General features: G+C 34.8%; 2 protein-coding genes across 3 annotated transcripts in view; one reads left to right on the top strand and one right to left on the bottom strand.

Annotated features, from left to right (window-relative positions):
- Window positions 1-10946, bottom strand: part of LOC126760222 (uncharacterized) — a 52729-nt gene extending 41783 nt beyond the window's left edge. Inside the window, exon 1 of one of the 2 annotated variants that reach the window (XM_050475685.1) lies at window positions 10794-10946. In XM_050475685.1, the coding sequence (XP_050331642.1) occupies window positions 10794-10872 (79 nt within the window). In that variant the 5' untranslated portion in view covers window positions 10873-10946. Of the gene's footprint in view, window positions 1-9191; window positions 9487-10793 lie in introns of those variants that run through there. The other variant, XM_050475684.1, reaches the window with a different exon arrangement.
- A 2873-nt stretch (window positions 10947-13819) lies between these two features.
- Window positions 13820-15790, top strand: LOC126760223 (membrane-associated progesterone receptor component 1). The gene is made up of 3 exons (XM_050475688.1): window positions 13820-14461; window positions 15223-15375; window positions 15430-15790. Exons 1-3 carry the CDS (start codon window positions 14113-14115, stop codon window positions 15621-15623), a joined length of 696 nt encoding a protein of 231 aa, XP_050331645.1. The 5' UTR covers window positions 13820-14112; the 3' UTR covers window positions 15624-15790.
- The last annotated feature ends 5257 nt before the right edge of the window (window positions 15791-21047 follow it).

Raw genomic sequence — 21047 nt, 5'->3', positions numbered from 1 at the left:
CAAATTTAGCCGCATCTGTGGTAATGCAACGCCTGCAAAAGTTGTGAAGTTTAAGAAGCGATGCAGACATTTGCATATATCTTTGCCGAAAATATTGATTTTTCAAACTCCGCTGACGGGTTAATTTCTATTACTCCCAAGCGGATGATATTTTCTCTTAAGCTCATAGTTGTGTTCAACATCAATCTATGGATGCACCTGCACTCATATATGCACTTATATATGTATATTCGAACATGCATTTATGAGATTAGAATCCGTGTATTGATTTTTCAAGCTTCTGACTGGAAGCTGCATTCGTTTTGTTTTTGCAGCACCAAATATTTTCAATAGATTTTGCCAATAATTCACTACACTTCTACAAGAAACTTCTTATTTGAATGCATTTGTATCATTATTTATATGCTTAGTAACTTTAGAATGTTTTGTGCTTTAATTAAGTTCAAATATATTACTTTTATTGTTTAAAAGATTCGCGTATTTACAATGTCGCGGAATGGTCAACCAACAATGAAAACGAACGACAGCAGTGACAACTGAAACCATCGTTCCTTGCCATCGTACCGCACGAGCAATGAACGCCCACCCCAAAAAGTCTTTGCAGACAATAGCATACCTGCAACCCCGCTGCAAAAGCGCTTACAATAATAATATTTCTTAAGGGTGTTTTTGTTACTTGGACAGTGGTAATGGGTTCAATTTATTACGGAAAGAAATTCATTGCTACTGATTAAGCGCAGAATTATTATTTTATATATTTATATAATTTTCCTTAGATCCGTTGTTTTTTTAATTATTATGTGTTTATGAATGTAGGGTAAATGTATAACAAAGATACCAGACAAGCTTAAATACTCATACCAACTGTGGTATTTCATTAAGAACAAATTTGTGCAATAATTCGAAATCAGAAAATTTGAAGTTCTCCAAAGTAGCTAAAGTAATTAAATGAAGAAAATCAACCTCAGAGAATATATACAGATATAACTTTTATGTCTTTCTTCTCTCATAATTGAAAATTTGCAGGAGACAAAGTTGTGTTTTATTTACAATTTATATATTATTAACATCATTATAGGTATTTCCTCTTTAAAATACTAATTTTCAAAAGTATGAACAGTTACCCACAGTGGTATTCGCAATTCGTCCGAGAGAGCCTTGTTTATGACAAACAAATGCATATACATATAAGCTCTCTCTTCAACCACCCTCAAAAAGCCTGTCTGGTAGGGCCGACGTATACGCGAACCCTCATTATATCACTGATTAACGCATGCGCACCAAAAGAATTGCACTTGCTGAGCGCGTGCCCGGCAACTGCTCCAATGAGTCGCAACAAAACTTACTGCGATGCCATAGAGTACGTATTCGTGGCTACCAGCTGCGAGCGCAAGTTTTATAAAGTTCATCTATACCCCACTGACGCTACACACTTTCATTGATTACTCATGGTATCCTAAAGGAACATAGGCTGCATTTGGCTCGCAACAGCGGACCGCTTCCTGCCACGTAAAGCCTACTCAAAACGTGCAACATGCATAGCATTGAAAACAGCTGACAACAAAAATTACATCTGTTTGTATATATATATATAGTACATATACATACATATGTATGTTTTATATTTGCATATGTTAAGTAATGAAGTAAGCGAAACGGAGCTAAACTTTGCACAAATGTAAAGAAAACCGGTGCTCGCTTAGCTTTCATGCGCTTGATGCCGAAGACTCACTGCTTTCAAATACTCAAATCGTACAAATACAATTTACATATATTGTTGCTATCGATGTTATAGCAATTTCTATCCTGGTACAGTCTTGTGACAAAAGCGAAATACATACATACACATACGCACGCATAACGATTTCGTGCTCACTTCATTAGCAGCTTATCGCATATCACTTCCTACTTAACACCTGACTTAGCATATCTATTAGCTAACTATGCATTCAAGTTTCATTAAACTTGCTTCATGCGCTCCAGATGTGCCTCCAGTTATCTTAAGCCCCATCGAAAATCGATGACTTCAGTTTTTATGATCTATGAGACGAGCTGGAAGGAACCCACCCGACCATTGAAAGTATTTTTAGTGCGAAGTGAATCAGGCATCTCGCTCCAAATGTTATGCACGTCTATCAGAATGTATCCAACAACCAAGGTGCTTTCCAGCAAGCCGGTTCATTTTTGTAAACAAACGCCAAAGCTAAACAGTGCTGCCAATGCCGTCGAAATGTGTATATGGATGAGCACGTTGTTGATCTGTCAATGTATTGTATGTACGAATTGTCAATCGAATCCGCCACTTTCAAATCTAACGTATGGGCATACTTGAGCCTCTGCAGCTTGGATAAACTTCTCCTAATTGTGTTGGGCGACTTCATAATGATAGTAATCAAATAGATGGTTTTTAGGCCTGACAATGACCTTACGACATAGTCAGGAAAGCGATGATAGATCTATGTATATAGTATTCAACAGCATCTGAATAGCAAATTGTCACTGAAAATTCTCAAAGTATTTGCAATCAAACAGCTCGAATTCCAGTAAATGCGTCTTCTATGCTAAAATTTATACACAAACTGGCATTACACAAACGTCAACAGGGCAAAGAAGACTTCAGAAAGTGCGACACCCTTTCCACCCATGCACAACCAATTACCCCATAATAGGCAATAACAGCAATTCATTCGCTGAAAATCGCCATTGAGTCTCATTCACATATGTAGGTAGGAAGAGGAGTACATATGTACATCTACGGTGGACATGATCATAAATCAATTCATTGACATCACACATTTGAATGAATTTATGGATTTTTGAAAAGCCTCCTGTTTGTACAAAGTTTCTGCCACTTTCCTCAGCAGGCATCGTTAAGGCAATACCCGCTTGATGTGGGAAGTGCGCATGACAACTGCTGTAGTGGAAACGTTTTAATTAAACTAAACAACTGCCATATCGGCAACACTGCAAAGGCTGCAAATACTATTAAGAGAGCCATTGGGGGCTCTTGCCTCAATGGTAGTGCAGTGGCCATTTAAGCCATTGAAGATAAAGCTTAAGAGTCTGTAATATTTTCGCTATGCTATCAATGCCAAGTCGCAGAGAACAGTGATATAAGTGATGGAATAAGAAGATCATAGAAATCTGTTGAGTTTGGAGTTATTGGCTATAACCGTAAATGACAAATTTAAATGCAATATACATATGTGTAATATTGTGTATATTCGATTATGTATTTAACAGAAAACAATTGCTTACTATAAGTTGCATATTATATATGTATCTCCGAATAGGTAGTATTTTTATTGGCACTAATGTCCCAGTCTAAACTATAACCACATTGTTGTCTAGATATGAAGATTGTCTTATCAAGATATATAACTTTGTGGATTCTAAGTACTTTCTCTTTATCTTTGTGAAAATTGCTGGTCAATGCCCTCTGCAGTAGATGGGTCATTGCGTTTCAAATTAATTAATCGCCCAGGTTATAGTTTCACGTATATGCTTCCATCAAAGATACATTCGATATCCCCAAACAAATGCAAATGTATCGCACCGTTTATCTGCATTGCAGTCTTTGGTCTTCACAGCCAAATAGTATGTATATATATGTAGTATATGCATACAATTGTGAACTGAATCAAATGCCGTATGAGCACTTCCACCGTTACGTAGCTGCCATAACATCAATTTGAAGCGCGTTGCCGAACTGGCAGTTAAGAGCTTCACGGCCAGTCGGCGCAGCCAGACTTGTGAATGGAATTAAGTCGATCGCATCGATCACTGTGCAGTTTGAAGAATGGAATTTCGTTGTTTACAAATACATATACAAAGACTAAGGCATGCCGTGTTGCCTGAAAAGGAAAGTTTCCCCCAACAAGTGGTGACGCCGCAGCCAATGGCAGTAGTAAGTAACGACGAAGAAAGCAACACAAGTTTAGTCGCCACTCAATGAGTCCTGAGTACACACCCGTAGGTGACCTGTCTGCAGTGAACAGTACAGGTCAACCAAAAATATAGCACCTCAACGAAATACTTAATTGATTTTTGGGGGTTATATAAATTATGAAAATTTTACAATAGATGCACGCGGAGATTGATCGGAATAAACGAGCGTATAGGGTTCCCAAACTGTCATTGTACAATATAGAGAAAAGTTAAAGCGGCCATGAAAATTTTCAAGAGTCAAAAGTTTTACAACAAAAACTTATGTTTTAAGCGTTCCTTTACACGGAACTCAGCTTTACTTGGTGAAAACGGCTTGTAGCCGTCAATGTTTATTCAAATTGTATGCCCTTTGACATCACCAACTTAGTAATTTTTTATGGGTATCAATGACTTATAAATATTAATAATTGTGACAATATACTTTTACACATAAATATATATATAAGTAAATAAATAAAATAATAATTTATATAAGATACACCAAATGATCCTTCAATTTATGAGATTATTTTTACTTTGGACCAATTTTCGTATGTATAAGTATTATTTATTGATAAAAAAGCCAACTAGGGCTGATATTTTTCATTTAGTTCCCCAAATGCGCACGCTAATTAACAATTCAAAATCTGATTAAATAATTTTTTATATTTTTTATGCATCACTGAGAGATTTAATTATGACGTATAGTACATCGACCTCCAAAGTTTCCTTCACTTCTACTTTTATTGATGGTTTATTCAGATTTCTTTATCTTTATAATTAATTTATTTATGATTTTTAATTGAAAAGTCAAAAATTTTTAGACCAAGCAACGTTTTTGAAACAGGCGCAGCAAATTTAAAAATGGGCTAAGTAATCTTCGCGAAAACCTATCGGCTACCTTCAACGTAACCAAGCAAATATTGAATCAAACCTGTTTTGAGATAAACATAAAAACATTTATAAAACAATAAGATTGCAAAAATGAGTAGGTGGTATAATCTATTTACAAGTTTTTGCCCGTTTAAATATTTTAAGCAGATTTTGTGTGTCTTGCGCACCTTCATCTCATGTTTACACTTTCTGCACAATTAAATGGCAGACACGACTCCGAAAGTCACTAAAATACTTGCACGTATCAATATCTAGCCATGTATTTACAGACATATAGTATGTTCGCAACATGCAACGAATAACAAGAGTGCACAATCAAGGTAAACCTGTTGGCTGTACACAGTGATTAAACAGTGGTGAAATGTACGACTTGCAAAAGTGTCCATACATTTTTTGCCGACAAATTTAAACTGAACATTATCCAGAGTAACACTTTCCTCGATGTGCTGTTTTTAGGGCGTATGTCATATGACAGATTGAATCAAGTATCAACATCCTTGGATGAAACATGTCTGCCTTATAAATGTTGACGCAGTGTGAGTATAATATACTTTGCATTGTACAGGTCCAAAAGTTTTTCATATTATAATTAGTATTATAATATTATATGTTCATATTCACCGCTACCGACACACTGTACATCGGGCCATCGGGAGCAACGACTGCGCCAAACACTAAACTAATTCAAACAAAGATCAGCTTGAATTTCAGTTGGATATGCATTATGTGGGAACGTGAATTTGCCACCAACGGCATTGACACCGCACCAGGCAAACATTCCAATTGCGATCCGAAATGGGCCATAGACTTCAAGATTCTGAAATCTGATTACAAAAATTAAGCGCAATAAGTAACATTAGGTGCGCCATACTCGCAACATATACCATGCATATATAAATATATATATGTGTATGTATGTACATGTATGGTATATGGAATATTGACATCAACATCCCTACTAGGCATTTAGCGGAAATTTCTCCCTATCTTCCATGGAAGTTATCAAAATCTTGCGAATTTTTAAAGGAGCCTTCCATCTTAAAACATCACAATTGCCCAAAATGTTATGTTTTTATTCCACTATGGCCTCGTGCTACTTATGTATATATGGCAACTCACTCTTCCAAGGCATTCACCGCAGTCATCTGTAAGTTTAGATTCAAAACTAGAAATCCAAGTAATTGAGTGAACATTTAGAATGATTTGAACTTTCATTTCCATAAGTATGTCTTTTAAACCACTTTAAGCAGAAGTTTGGAAGTTTGCACTACATCGAAAAAGCAAAAGATTAAATTTTTTATACAACTGGAAAAGTAGTTCGCTGCGCTGAAACTCATCAATGGTCCAAATAAAACCAGTTTGCTATGCAACAATAGCAAACAGAAGGGTAAAAATAAAAAATTAAAACCATAACAAGTAAGGAAGGACTAAGTTCGGGTGTAACCGAACATTTTATACTCTTGCAACTTGTGAGGATTACAGCCGGCTGAAATACCAGTTGTTGGCAATAGTAGAAAATGTAACGAAAGGATTCAACGCCATTGTTGGACGAAGTCATGAATAGATTACAATCAATGTGAAAATTATACCAAATCATCTTTAATCGATTTTATCTAGTTAGGCAATACCATATACTACAAACATGCCACATACTAATTAAATGATCTCTGGGTCTCATTAAGTTACCTCACATACCATCACTCCACATGGCCAAATGTTCAAAATTTCTAATATAAGGGCTAGTTCAAGTTTTCACCCGTTTTTATACATTTTAGGCACAAAAATACACAGCTATTAGTAAAACACGCTCTGTAAATTTCATTAAGATAGCTCACATACTAAATTGGCCCATATACGCGGTATAAAGTTATCCGGAAGTTCAAAAATCTTTATATTAGGTGTATGGCCGATTGACCCGATTGAACCAATTTTTGACACTCAGACATACTACTATCAAGAAAGAATTCTCTCCAAATTTCAATTATATATCTCACATATTGACCTGGGGTCCATGACTTAGGGGATTGAATAGTTAAGATTTTGTTTGATTGTGTTATATGGTAAGCAGGGGTGGTTGTAGTCCCATTTCCCCATTTTTGCAATGTGTCATAGGAATACCAGAAAAATGTCATGCCCCAACTTTGGTTGATATGAACCTTTTCTGATGCATTTAGTTACTGATTTGTTACACTTTTAGTAGTCTTTAAGAAAACCTTTATAAGTGGAGTGCGCATGCTTATCGTCCGACTTCGCTTATTTTCACACCATCGTAAGGGAGCTCAAATCACTTTGTTTTCTGTAAATTTGTACAGGGTGCATTCCAAAGTAAACAGAACTTAAAAAAAACAAAAATAATGGTTTTTTCGGCAAAATAAATTTAGTTTATTCAAAATAGTCTCCTTTTGCTTCAATACAGCTTTTTGCACGGTCCAAAAGCATGTCGAACGAGTGTTTTAGCTCGTTGGCCGGTATGGCTACCAATATGCCGGTGCAAGCCTTTTGAATGGCCTCTACGTCTTCAAAACTCAAAGGTAGAATACCGCACAAATAACAAATTCTTTGTTGTCCACTTTGAAAACGTTGAAACCACTCGTGCACTCTGCTACGAGATAGTCAATCAGCGCCATAAACTTCTTTCATCAATTGAAACGTTTCGGTAAAAGTTTTACCAATTTTAAAACAAAATTTATTGTTGGCTCTTTGTTCGAAGCTCATTTTCGCACCGATAACACAAACATGCTGACACTTAAAATGCAATAACTTCACTTCCAATCAATGAAATGTCATGAAATTCTCACTGGACAATCGATGAAGACAGCAGGCGCTGAAGTCCTGTTTACTTTGGAACGCACCTTGTATATGTATATATCATTAGTTCGGAAGATATATACATACATTAAACTTATACGGCGGGCAGGGCCACGCCCTCTTTTTAACAATACCACAAGTGCTTCTCCTTCTAATATGATTCGTTGTGCCAAATTTGACTTCTTTATCTTAATTTACGGTTTAGTTAAGGCACTTTACACATTTTCGATCAATGGTGTTTTGTGGGTGTGGCAGTGTTCCGGTTATCATCTACCCATCTACAATACCAAACTTCATATGGTGCCAATGAACGTGTCTACCAAATTTCATCAATATATTTTTATTTATACTCAAGTTACAGCTTGCACGGGCGGACGGACAGTCAACCGGATTTCAACTTTTCTCGTCATTCTGATCATTTATATATATATGTACATATATATAGAGCCCTATTCTATCTCGATTAATTTTAAGTGATATTTACAAACGTTATATGAACAAAACTATTATACTCTGTAGCAGTATGTTGCAAGAGTATAAAATTATAAAAACATGACAGCAAAATAATTAGCCCAGTGCAACGTGAAATATGCTTCACTATGGCGAAGAACTGCAAAATGCGAGTATATGAACCTTCGTTTGAGTGGCGAGTCTGGTTTCGTAGCGTCCGGTGCCGAGAGCTTGTTGATTCACGAATTCCGGGAGAATGTTAATATCACCTTCGCTAAAGTGCAGGCTTCCCAATCAATGCACTCGAAGCCAACCGACTGGATAAACAAGCAACCAGCAATGAGCTCGTGCTTCTGTGGTCGGTAATATGGAGAAAGTGAATTAGGGAGCGTCCTGTAAACTCTATAGCCGTTGATGTTGTTTCAATTTCATTTGAATCTTAAATGCTTTCTTCTTGTAGATTTGAACGAATTGGATAACTGCAAAGCAGACAACACTCAACAAATCAATATTTCATTACGTCGGCACGACAACCGAAATGAACGGACTTGAATTGCACAACATTAAGCAGCAATGTCCTCTGTTCACTTATCGGTTATGTACATGTATATACATTTGTACATATATGTATACCAAGAAATATGATTTTGTTTCTAGCTCGATGAATGCTGAACACTTGTTGCAGCGGCAGCGCCAACAAAGAAATACAGGCCATCTCGCTTGGGAAATAAGATGACCCATCATTGCAGTTACAGCCATGTAACAGTTATTATAAATTTGTTTATATCAGAGCACACCAATTGTCTAGTGTCAGTCTATACTACAAAAAATACTTTTTTAATCTCTTGAATATATGTACTTAATTACCTTTCCATAATTTAATCTAACTTGGAATTCTGGCTTGAAAATCTCGTTTCAGAAAGTAAAAATAGACGCAAAGGAACAATATGTATACTAACCTAACCATAAATACACACATAGGCCATATATGTACATACATATATTTTAGTGTCTTGAATTTAACGTTGGTGTAGCATTTTTTTCAATTTATTTGAATTCCAATAAATGATTAATTCTGGAAAGCAAAAATGGCATGTAAAAGTTCACCTTACCTTTTTCGCTCAGATCCATTAGAAACTTCCTCATGAACCGTAAGTTTTCATCTAAGACACGGAACGTGTCAAAACGTAAAATAATCGAATCCATATTTTAATGCTTAAATGAGAATTGGATTCTTCCACTGTTTATACAAAAGTTATTTCCACTTGTATTTAACAAGTGTCTACACTCAATTTTAATTATATATTTAAAGTATTTAACACAAAAAATTGACACTAACACAAAAGGGACACAACGCGACGAACACACGAACCGATCAGGAGCAACTGAGAAATCGTAAGTTAGTAATTCTAAAAAGAATTTACATATGTACATATTTCAAACTAGCGGAGTATAATTGATTTACAGTTGTACAACGAAACTGAAGCGAAGCTCAAGGCTGGAGATTGGAACCCTAGAATATAGTAGAGCAAATATGTATGTATACATAACTTATTTATTGGTATATAAGCATTTATATATGTATTTGTAGGTATCCCCTTCTATACATACATACATATCTATGTATATATTTGTTTTTAAATTTCTGTCCCATCATTCTTTCTATTTTCAATGTCTTATATCACAGGGTTGCTTTGAGGCTAATATCGCTTGATACACTTAATTTACTCTGGAAATAATTTTTACTAATGTTTATTTAATATTATTTTATGCAGCTTTGTTATCGCCAGTTGTGGAGTTCGTTTGAGTGCTACAAGGTTGTTAGATTAGTTTGTGTGGTATATATTCTCATATCGATATAATACATATACTTATGTACACACAATATTAATACATATCTTTAATTTAATCCTTTTATTTTTTATCCGACTGTCTATTAGCAACTATGTACATATACATACATATATGTATATGTTTTAACCTTAAAAATATACATGTATAAATTTAAAATCTAACGGAAAATTCGTTAATGGAAATCGGAAGATTGCTATAATGTATTGTTCTCGATCGTACAACATATAGGAAGTGGAGAGCAGTTACTAAATATAAATAGGTTAAAATCGAAGAAATCTTCTTTTACTGCCTATATATTTCGGTATGAAGAAAGATGTTGTGTTTGTGGTTCAATTTTGATTATCATAATATATTATCGTTCTCGCTCGACAAGTCTGTCCTCGTGACAGCTAGAATCCGATTAATCGAGACATATTCACGATATATGAATAGGCCATATTGATCACAGGAAGAAAATGACTAACAAAACTTTTCAGTTCATAAAAGACAATTCTTCTCCTTGTGTAGCTATTCTTATATATCTTTCTGATGTAAGGGACTCTTTTTATTGAGCTAGTAAGTAGACAAAATCCATTTTTCTAAGAAAATGATATATCAGACTAATATACCACCGTTGACAAAACTAATTAGAACTTAGATTACATTCAATTATGGAGCTCGTGCAAATAGTTATGGTCAAAACTTTATTACTCAATTCTGTTCTAATGATTACATAGTTTCTTATATCTAAAATAAATTGTTTTATGGACCGAGTTTCCTTAAAATATTTAAAGTTTTGCTGGACACAACAATTCGCCATCGAAAAATTAGCGAGCACATATTATTTAATTAAATATGCTTAAGATTCAGTTATTACTTACCCGCTTGTGTCCATTGTTCATAATCTGTCTGTCGGAATAATCCAACCCAATCGAACAGTAGTTCCTCGTAAGAAGCCATTTAATATTTGCAACATCCGGATACTTCTGCTGATATGCCACATATAGCCTACATATGTAAATACGTATTTATGTATATATGCATTATTTTACATTTCCGCATTGAGCACTATAACGATATATGTACGGTAAAAATCAAACCAAACTAAATTTTATTGCGTTACATATTTAAATGCATAATTCTTGGAATACATATGTATGTGCATATGTACCTGTGGTTCGCCGAGACTATTGGATCTCTTTATTTTAGTCTTTAATCGACGGTTTGAAATGTCCTCAGAGTAAGTATGGTTCGAAAATTTCAAATCATTAGTGTATTCATTTCTAGCCACTTGGGGTTTTCACGTTTCCGAAATATTCAACCATACAATTTCTGAAATCCCTATAAAAAGTGCGGGACAGTTACAGAATCTCTCTTCATTGGAAACATTAATACATACAAGCTGTTCAATCCCTCTTCCAACCTCCATGTCAGGCATAAGCTGATCTTGGGCGTCATATATGTACATATGTAGATAAAAAACGTTTTGTCAAATAATTATTTTATACTATCGAATGCGCCTGTTCGTTTCCTTCTCCAATTTTTCTAATCGAGTTCAATTGAGTTTTTCCAATCTCGTAAATCCAATCAATGAAACTTTTTTATACTGATCGCTACCTCATCATGCGCACTCTTCTCAAGTGTACGTCAACCGTTGAAGTACTGACTATTATGTGGTCTGTGGACAAAATTAATAATCAACTTATGTCAAAATCACCACCTCTACTCCACCAACGTGTAATCATTCCATTCCATACCGGGTTCACACTCTTACATGCGATTACGCATACGCTCTCAAACCATCCATGGACATGACGCCTATGTTATACCTGATCAAGCATACTAACGCATAATTGTGTATTCAAATCTATGTATGTATGTATGGAGACACGGGATTTTGCTCACTCACTCTCCGAACACCTGCTTGTTCGCTGCGCCTACGTTCAACTAAGTATTTATCATCGGTTTCATTGATTTAGTGATGGATAAACATATACATTCATACATACTACATGCATGCCTATGTAATTTTAAATTATTCTGCACAGCGAGAAATAAATTAGTTTATTTAGTCGGAAGACATCGCTCTTAGTGGGATTAGGTTTAACGTGAATATATTGTTATATAAACTATATTTTATAAATGGATTCTCAAGAGCTGTGAGGTCTACATCTTGCCCTAGTTTAAACATAATAAATATAATGATTTCCTCCACTCTAGTATCTTTATCAGTGAAAGTGGGAGATTACTAAATATAGTATTTTCATATTAGATTCTAAAAATAAAGCTAGAATTTTTTGCATAGCATAATACTTTTTGTAATGCTCAGCGCTAATTATACTTACATATATATTTCCATTGACAATTACAAATGATAGATTTCAATACCGCGGCTTCCACAGTTGTTTAGAAGTAAATTTTTTAGAAAGCAAAGGGTGTGCTTACTATGTACATACATATGTACATTATATTTAATAAATATATACTATATATAATAATTTAATGAAATCATTGCTTAGAAAGTTTAATGGGTTTTGAATAATGTTTAACTATACCGTAATATGAAATTTGGCCAAAATTACTAACCACTTTTTGACATATTTTGACTTTTAGACATATACACACATATACATATGTGATATCCAATGTGTTCGAAACCACACATGCGTCAGTATTGTCCTCCGTTCAAAGTCTAGGTAATATTTTGAAATTTGGAATACGTGAAGAAACATATTTAAAAGTAGCTCTGAATGTTTTTATAAACGTATTGAACGAAATTCTATAATACCATTGAATTTTGGTTGGAACACTGCAAATAATGCTATAATATTTTCAGTAATAATTCTCGGCTTCCAAACAAATTCATACAAAATTATAAAGATAAATAAATATATGTATGTAAGTATATAGTAAATGCAAGTATACCCGGCGCCTATTGTCTGATGTGGTGAACACATAGGCGGCGACAGACTGCAAACTACATCTGTCAAATATTAAAATACACACGTTCTTAAGGGCAGTGTTATTTTGACAGCTGCACGACTACACGACTGCAGGCCGACAGTTGTCGTTCTCGCTAACTTCAATATCCTCCTATTTTTGCCAACGACAGTAGGACGACAGTAGAGTTGACAGTAGAATGGAAGATAGAAAGAGGAGGTAGAGTGGTGATGCCACTAATATGTAAAATGTAAAATTATTCACAGCTCTAACAAACTTGACGTTATTTTACAAATAAAAGCATAAAATAGCTATATTATAGCTCTATTATATCATTTGTAATAACAATTGATAATTTAAAGCAAAAATATTGACCTATTTACTTATTTTTTGCATAAAAAATTTCACTTTGAACAAAATATTAAAATTTCATTGAAGTGAAAGGAATTAGTATGGCCACAACGAAATTGTGTACATACAAAATGGACAACTGCGTTGTTTTGTGTACATGCCGGCCATTGTGTTGTTGTTGCTTCTCAAAATGTACATGTAGTAAGATGAACAACGACGTTTTCAGTTCACTGTCGTGCTGCTGCAGTCTGTCGCAGTCATTGTGTTTACACTTTGAACAACTTTATTCGCTTTGCTTGAAAATTCGTACTTCAACAACAAAGCGAAGAATATACCAGTGTATGTTTTTGGAGCCACTCGTCAATAAAATTGCGATTTTTTCTTGACAAAGTGTAAATACATATATACATACCTATATTTGTAGTTTTCTTTGTTCGGATATCTAAAGCAAAGCGAAGCAAATGTTCTGTGTAAATCAGCCTTAACATTTTTTTCACCCAACTCAAAAAAACTTCGAACTAATTTATTTCCATACAGCGTATAATTATAATTTATTGCTAAAACATGGTAGCTCTGGATATAAATGTGTTGCGTCACCTAGCGGTATTAATGTGAAGTTTACTTATTGGCCATCGTAAGTTCTAAACGTCAAAATAAATTTTTCAGCAGTGCGCATTATTTTTATTTTTGGGAGAGTGCATTGAAATTTCTATCATTTCCATTGAACAAATTTTTCACACGACTTTTACGATTTACTACGAAATCCACCGAAAGTGAAACAGCAAAAAGTATTTTTCAAACAGTAAAATAAGGTGCATCTAACTATTGGTTCAGCGGTGCAAGGGCTCAAGATCAAAGTTCGAATTAGGCGTAGTGAGAAGTAAAAACTCGCATATTAATTCTTACAATATGACAGTATCCGCTGGGGCAGCTGACTCGAACAGCAATGTAGCCGGCAACGAATCCTCATCCATTTTGTTGGGCATCGTAGAAGAAATTATCTATAGCCCCTTAAATTTAGCACTTGTAGCAGTCATAGTATTTCTTTTTTACAAAATTGTAAAGGATCGTTATGAAGTACCCAGGGACAGATCCGGTGAAGGTACTTCGCAAATACCTGAGCTTCCTAAATTGCGACGAGATTTTACCATACAAGAGTTGCGTGCATATGATGGAAATGGACCGGATGGCAGAATACTTATAGCAGTAAATGGAACTGTATATGACGCCACAAAAGCAAAACGTTTTTACGGTCCAGGTAAATAAGTTATTACATGTGTATATAGTATATTTTTATTTATTTATTAATATAAATCCTCATATGGCAGTAATTTTAATATTTCATACACATTCAGTATAAATTTATATGAATGGGCGGTAGAACTTTAAGTACTTATTATATATATTGTAATAATATTAAAAAAACTGACGGCCGGCAGCGTAAATGTTATCAGGTGATATACATACGTATTCATATTAAAACATATACATATATGTATGTATGGATATATCATGATGAATATTTATGTTGTAACGCACTAAGTGTAAATAGTTGAACGGTTTTATAATTTATAAAGAATTTATAAAAAACATATCACGTATATATGTATATATATTTTTTTAATTAAAACTATGGTCTATTACAAATAGGGTTTTATAATGCGCATATATTTGAATTTTAACTTCCAAGTAAAAAGCAAAAAGAAAAGCAAGAATAGAAAATGACAACATATTAAATTAAGATTTTGTGTAAAGACATGCCTCTAATCTTGTGTATGTGTTCCTGCGACTGTAAAAAAATAGCCGAGAATTATCTTATCTTAAAATTTGCCAATCACTCCTAAAATAACAACTCATCGTGAGTACATATGAACATGACATTTATTTTTTTCAAGGTACATATCAGACTTCTTAAATATCAAGAAATTAGCATCGATTTGTATAGATTCTGAGAAAGTAAATTATGCACGTTATATTTGCAATTAATTTAAATAACATTATTTTTATCATTATCTATAGGCGGACCATATGCGTCATTTGCTGGCAGGGACGCATCACGCAATTTGGCAACCTTTAACGTCGAACCAAACAATAAAGAAGAATATGATGATCTAAGTGACTTAAATGCTATGGAAATGGATTCTGTGCGAGAATGGGAGATGCAATTCAAAGGTATCAATTTGATTTGTAAATCAAATGAGGTCGCATTTAAAATATATTTTTTAGAAAAATACGATCTGGTGGGCAAATTACTACGTAAAGGTGAGCAACCTACTAATTATGACGACGAGGAAGAAGACTCCAATGAAGTTGTCACAGAAGTCAACGCGAATTCCTCTGTTCCCACCACAAATGCAAGCAACAATGATGACGGTGTTCGGAAGCGTGTCGCTAACTCAACCGATGAGGAAGTTAAATAAATAGTAGTTATCTTTCGAATATTTGTTTTGAGATCACAATTGATAGATTTACAAAAATTTTAGTTTACAAAAAAATATTTAATTAAAACTTTGAAAACCCTCTGCTGAACATTTTTACGATGCTTATCAGTTGATAAATGAAAGATAAAAAAATGGCAAATATTTAAGCAATTGCAATTCTCATTTGATTTTATGCACAGCCTAGATGAAATTACGCAAATTGTGTCTTATTTGTTTTATCAATGTTCATATACATACATATATACAAAACATATGCGGGATTGTGGTTGATATAGTCTTTAGGTCAGAATTCAGAAAAATTACTTGGCTAAATTAACTATCTTTAAAATAAAAAAAAATCTAAAAATTAAGATGTTTAGGGAAGGTATTTGCAAAAATGAAGAAATGCAACCCGAAATATGTCATTTACTTAATTTTACATATAACACAATATATGCGTCTTTAGATGTAAACTTTTATTCCGACGAACTATATACATATACATATGTTATGTGTATTGTTCAAGTAAATACATATATTTATTAAAAAATTAATAAAATTCTTATCTTTTGTCTTGTTTTTGACATGATTTTGCCCATTATTGTACCTAGCTTCTAAATTGTTATCCGATTTCAAGGCAGTCAGGGGTCGAAGCGTTACACCCGTACACGGATCGGCAAACATACGAATGAAAATTACGTGATACGTCAATCGTATGCGGTGATTGGCATTATGAAATACGATAGCAAACGGATCGTAATGTATTTTCAATTCACAATAATTTTTAAATTCCTCATTGCCTTGCATCGTATTTTTAGGTCACAATAGATGTGGAACTGTCAAAACTGTTGCGAAATTTCCGATAAGTCGACTATTACACGAAGCAACTTTTGTTGCGGCAACTCTTGGTCAGAGAACGTATAACCTTCTCTATATTATACGTTCTCTGCCTTGCATCGTATTTTTAGGTCACAATAGATGTGGAACTGTCAAAACTGTTGCGAAATTTCCGATAAGTCGACTATTACACGAAGCAACTTTTGTTGCGGCAACTCTTGGTTTATAGGAGAGGGGCGACGAGGAGAGGAGAATCGCGCCGAGTTTCCAGTGTTCAGCAATTCGCTTTGTGTTCTTATTCGTAACAATTCGCTGCGACGTCTTCGGCATTCGTGTTCTTTCTTTCGTAGTACATAGTTGCATTTGCGTATCTTTTTTTGAAATTAATATTTTGAATATATTTAAAAAATTTAATTTCATCTTTTGGTAAGTAATTTGCAAATATGTATACAAATAAACATAATATAATATAAATATTTTAGAAAATGGAGTATGACGAAAAAATCGAATTAATTAAAGATATTGTGAAATGTATGGAGGAAGCCATACAAATTGATTCAGACGATAGTAAAGAGGGTGATATATCTTTGTATTAATAAATAAAATGTATTTCTTAATTGACAGAGCTGATTAATATATATGATAGAGTGGCCCAAATACCTATAAGGAAAAAGAAACGACAATGGGTTAAAGTAAAGAGTAGACAATGGGTTAAAGTAGAGTGAAAGAGAATGAGAAAAAAACTCGAACAGAGTTGCGCAACACAAGTTGCTCGTGTGAAGCGCTGAACACATAGAGAGCGACAGACTGCAAACTACATCTGTCAAATATTAAAATACACACGTTCTTATGGGCAGTGTTATTTTGACAGCTGCACGACTACACGACTGCAGGCCGACAGTTGTCGTTCTCTCTAACTTCAAAGTGTAAACACAATGACTGCGACAGACTGCAGCAGCACGACAGTGAGCTGAAAACGTCGTTGTTCATCTTACTACATGTACATTTTGAGAAGCAACAACAACACAATGGCCGGCATGTACACAAAACAACGCAGTTGTCCATTTTGTATGTACACAATTTCGTTGTGGCCATACTAATTCCTTTCACTTCAATGAAATTTTAATATTTTGTTCAAAGTGAAATTTTTTATGCAAAAAACAAGTAAATAGGTAAATATTTTTGCTTTAAATTATCACTTGTTATTACAAATGATATAATAAAGCTATAATATAGCTATTTTATGCTTTTATTTGTAAAATAACTTCAAGTTTGTTAGAGCTGTGAATAATTTTACATTTTACATATTAGTGGCATCACCACTCTACCTCATATCTCTGTCTTCCATTCTACTGTCAACTCTACTGTCATCCTACTGTCGTTGGCAAATATAGGAGGATATTGAAGTTAGCGAGAACGACAACTGTCGGCCTGCAGTCGTGTAGTTGCGCAGCTGTCAAAATAACAGTGTCCATAAGAACGTGTGTATTTTAATATTTGACAGATGTAGTTTGCAGTCTGTCGCGCTCTATGTGTTCAGCGCTTCAATCGTTTTTTTATTACCCTTTTTGGGATTTTCTTTTGTCACTATTGACAATAATGTTTTCTCCTTCGCACTCATTCAAATAAATCAAGAGATGAAAGAAACTTTTTTTCATTGCATTTAGGTAAACAAAATATAACCCGAAAATGTGCGTTGGTGTTAGTGCATAGAGAAAAAATGTGTAGTTGTATTGGAATATTTGTCTCAAGCGGGTAGCCGTGGTTGGCAGGGAGTGATGCCCAAACGCACACTACCAAACTGTGTGCTTGTGTTGGAGTATGAGAGAGCTTGCTGCTACACCCAAAAAAAAATACAAAAAAAAATTTTTAAACTGACTTTGAAAGTGGTTCGACAACTTTTACAAAATTGTGAAATTAATGAAATTCCTTATTAATTTTTTATCAATTACAAAAATAAAGACAATTCACGTGTCAAAAAGAAATTAAAATTCAAAAAAATTTAAATATTGAATTTATGTTGAAGTTTTCACCTAAACGGCTGTATCAAAAAACTAAAAATCAATATTTTCATGGTTTTGAACCAATTTCTTTAAATCTAGTTCGGAGAACACGGTAAAATTGTTAATCAGCGCGCACATACAAATTACATGCGTAGCAGTCAACAGTCGTTGATCAAGTGATTTTCAAATGCACATTAATTTTCCACAATGTATAGAGAGCGCTTGACTAATACGTGTGAGCGAATCTGTGAGAGAGCAATAAAGTCGGCCGCCCGCGGGCTAGGTAAAGCGCTTCTCTGATGTAAAACGACTGAATTCATGCGAGAATAAATAAAGAGAAATGCTTTGAAGAAAAATATACAAAGTCACACAGAGAACGTAAAAAACCATTCTCTGAGTCACACATGCGTGATTATTTTGTATTATATGAAGCAGAGCCGGAACTAGCTGCTTCAGCGCCTGTGGCAACAACCTTGCCTTGCTTGCGCCCTTACCATATAGTATAATGGAAACCGATGTTGCCCAAATCAAAAATCATATATTTACAAGTGAAAGAACGTACATCTTATTTTCAATAATAATTTATACAAGGGTCGCTTATATCGTTCAGAATAATACTTTTCTGGATTTCGCCTCTGCAAAAAAATCGATTATTTTATCGAAATTGAGACGTGTTGTAGTATCCTTCTCAATCGACAAAATAGAAATATTCGCCAACCGTTCCTGGCCTAAAGAGGAACGAAGATAAGATTTGATGAGTTTTAGCTTACTAAAAGAACGCTCGCAAGTAGCCGTCGTAACAGGCATGCATAAGAATATTCTCAGTGCTGTTGTTATGTTCGGATATACATCCTCGAGCGACAGATCGAATATTTTTTCTAATACATTCAAATGGTTCATGTCTGTGGCTTCACTCATCAGCGTCGTTGCTTGAAATTTGAAACTCTCAATTTCTGATGAAAATTCATGCGGATCCAAGTCATCAGGATATTTGATAGTGAGATCTGCCGCTATTTTGGTTAGTTGAGTAACACTGGTGTTCACAATTGCTTGACCGCTCAAAAATGTATATATGGTTAATTATATGGTATATGGTTAATTGTAACAGCAATCCTTTTATTATTGCATTTACATTTTGCAATCTCTCCGTCACTAGTCATCTGTGCTCGACCTGAGTGAGTTGCGCTTTGACCGGAAATACTACCAATTTTTGTTTTTCAAATGGCACCTACATATTTTTTCCTTGATTTTGGAATAGGAACTAATTATCCTATACAATAACGTAAAACGACTAATGGCAAGTTTCCATGGATATTATAAATAGGAACCTTGATGTGTAGTTGATATTGCTAGATTAGGATACAATTTTTAAATACTATTTTCTTGGAATTTATGCACATTGTATATTATTCTAGAGGGGAATGAATGTTTATTCCAAAACTGAAGAAAAAACATGTATGTGTCGTTTGAAAGACAAAAATTGATAGTATTTCCGGCTAAACCGGAAGTTATACCGAAAATCAGAAAGCACCTTCCGATAGTCCTCATTGTCTATGGAAAACAAAATCTACAATTTGCACAATTTTACATCATTGCATCATATGTTATTGAAAAAAGCATGCGTTTTGTCACCTGGATCACAGATGAACACAGATTGTGGCTGACTGGCCTATAGCACAACACACGGCACGGCCGGCAGTGGGCACAGAAACAGGACTGACAGACTCGCACTAATAGCGTGGCGCCCCCGATTTCTGGAATAGGACGTCCACGGGTGCCCTTGCTTTGTGCGCGCCTCGCGACGATTACATTCGCACTGGCACGTATGGTACTGCCGCATTGCTGCCCACTGCACTGGCTCTGGCGCTGCAGTTTTTTCGGTCCGTTCGCGCCCTATGTCTCTTGTTTCGCCCGCCGTGGGTGACGCGCCAGTTTCAGACGGTAGCTCTTTCGGACGCTCAGCAACCGATATTTCGTCAGGCGTATGTAGGCTCAACCTACGTTGCGCCTCTGCGACTGTTGCGCCCGTGGCGGGTGCCACCTTCACCACGCCCTAGTTGCGGCTCTGATATGAAGCATTGTTTTCCGAAAAATGGTAAAAATTTTAATTTTGTTTACAAAATGGGGAAAAATTAGGTAAAAATAATTTTAATTTGATTTCTCTTTAATTTAATTTTTAAATAAATTATATTTATTTCGACTATTACAAAGTGAAGATGTGCCAAATGAACTTAATTTCTTCAAAGAAAATTGGTGACCTTCATGAAATATGCATATTCGCATTATTTCGTTATCATTTCCATATTTGTACCAATAGAATTTCTATGGCATATACATACATATATTATTTCTTTGGACCATTTGTCTGAATGTTTGCGAAAGCAAATGCGAGCCACATACATACATATGTACATACATTCATAATAACAAGTGCCGCACGCATCTTTTCGCATCTTCGTTGTCATGGTCAACCAATGGCCGAAATGGCCGCCGATTGTCACCGCTTCCCTTGCCGCTGTAACAGCTTCGCCTACAAACTAGCGTAAATATGTATGTTTTTTTATGAGCTTGCATACATATCGAC

This window comes from Bactrocera neohumeralis, chromosome 5 (assembly GCF_024586455.1).
Source record: "Bactrocera neohumeralis isolate Rockhampton chromosome 5, APGP_CSIRO_Bneo_wtdbg2-racon-allhic-juicebox.fasta_v2, whole genome shotgun sequence".
Classification (NCBI taxonomy): Eukaryota; Metazoa; Arthropoda; class Insecta; order Diptera; family Tephritidae; genus Bactrocera; species Bactrocera neohumeralis.
Note: the sequence above shows the minus strand (reverse complement) of the source record. Positions and strands in the feature narration are given on the sequence as shown.

Coding starts and splice junctions, on each gene's coding strand:
- LOC126760223 (XM_050475688.1), top strand. CDS start 14,113: ATGACAGTATCCGCTGGGGCAGCTGACTCGAACAGCAATGTAGCCGGC. Junction 14,462..15,222: donor AAAACGTTTTTACGGTCCAG/GTAAATAAGTTA, acceptor CATTATCTATAG/GCGGACCATATGCGTCATTT. Junction 15,376..15,429: donor ATGGGAGATGCAATTCAAAG/GTATCAATTTGA, acceptor TATATTTTTTAG/AAAAATACGATCTGGTGGGC.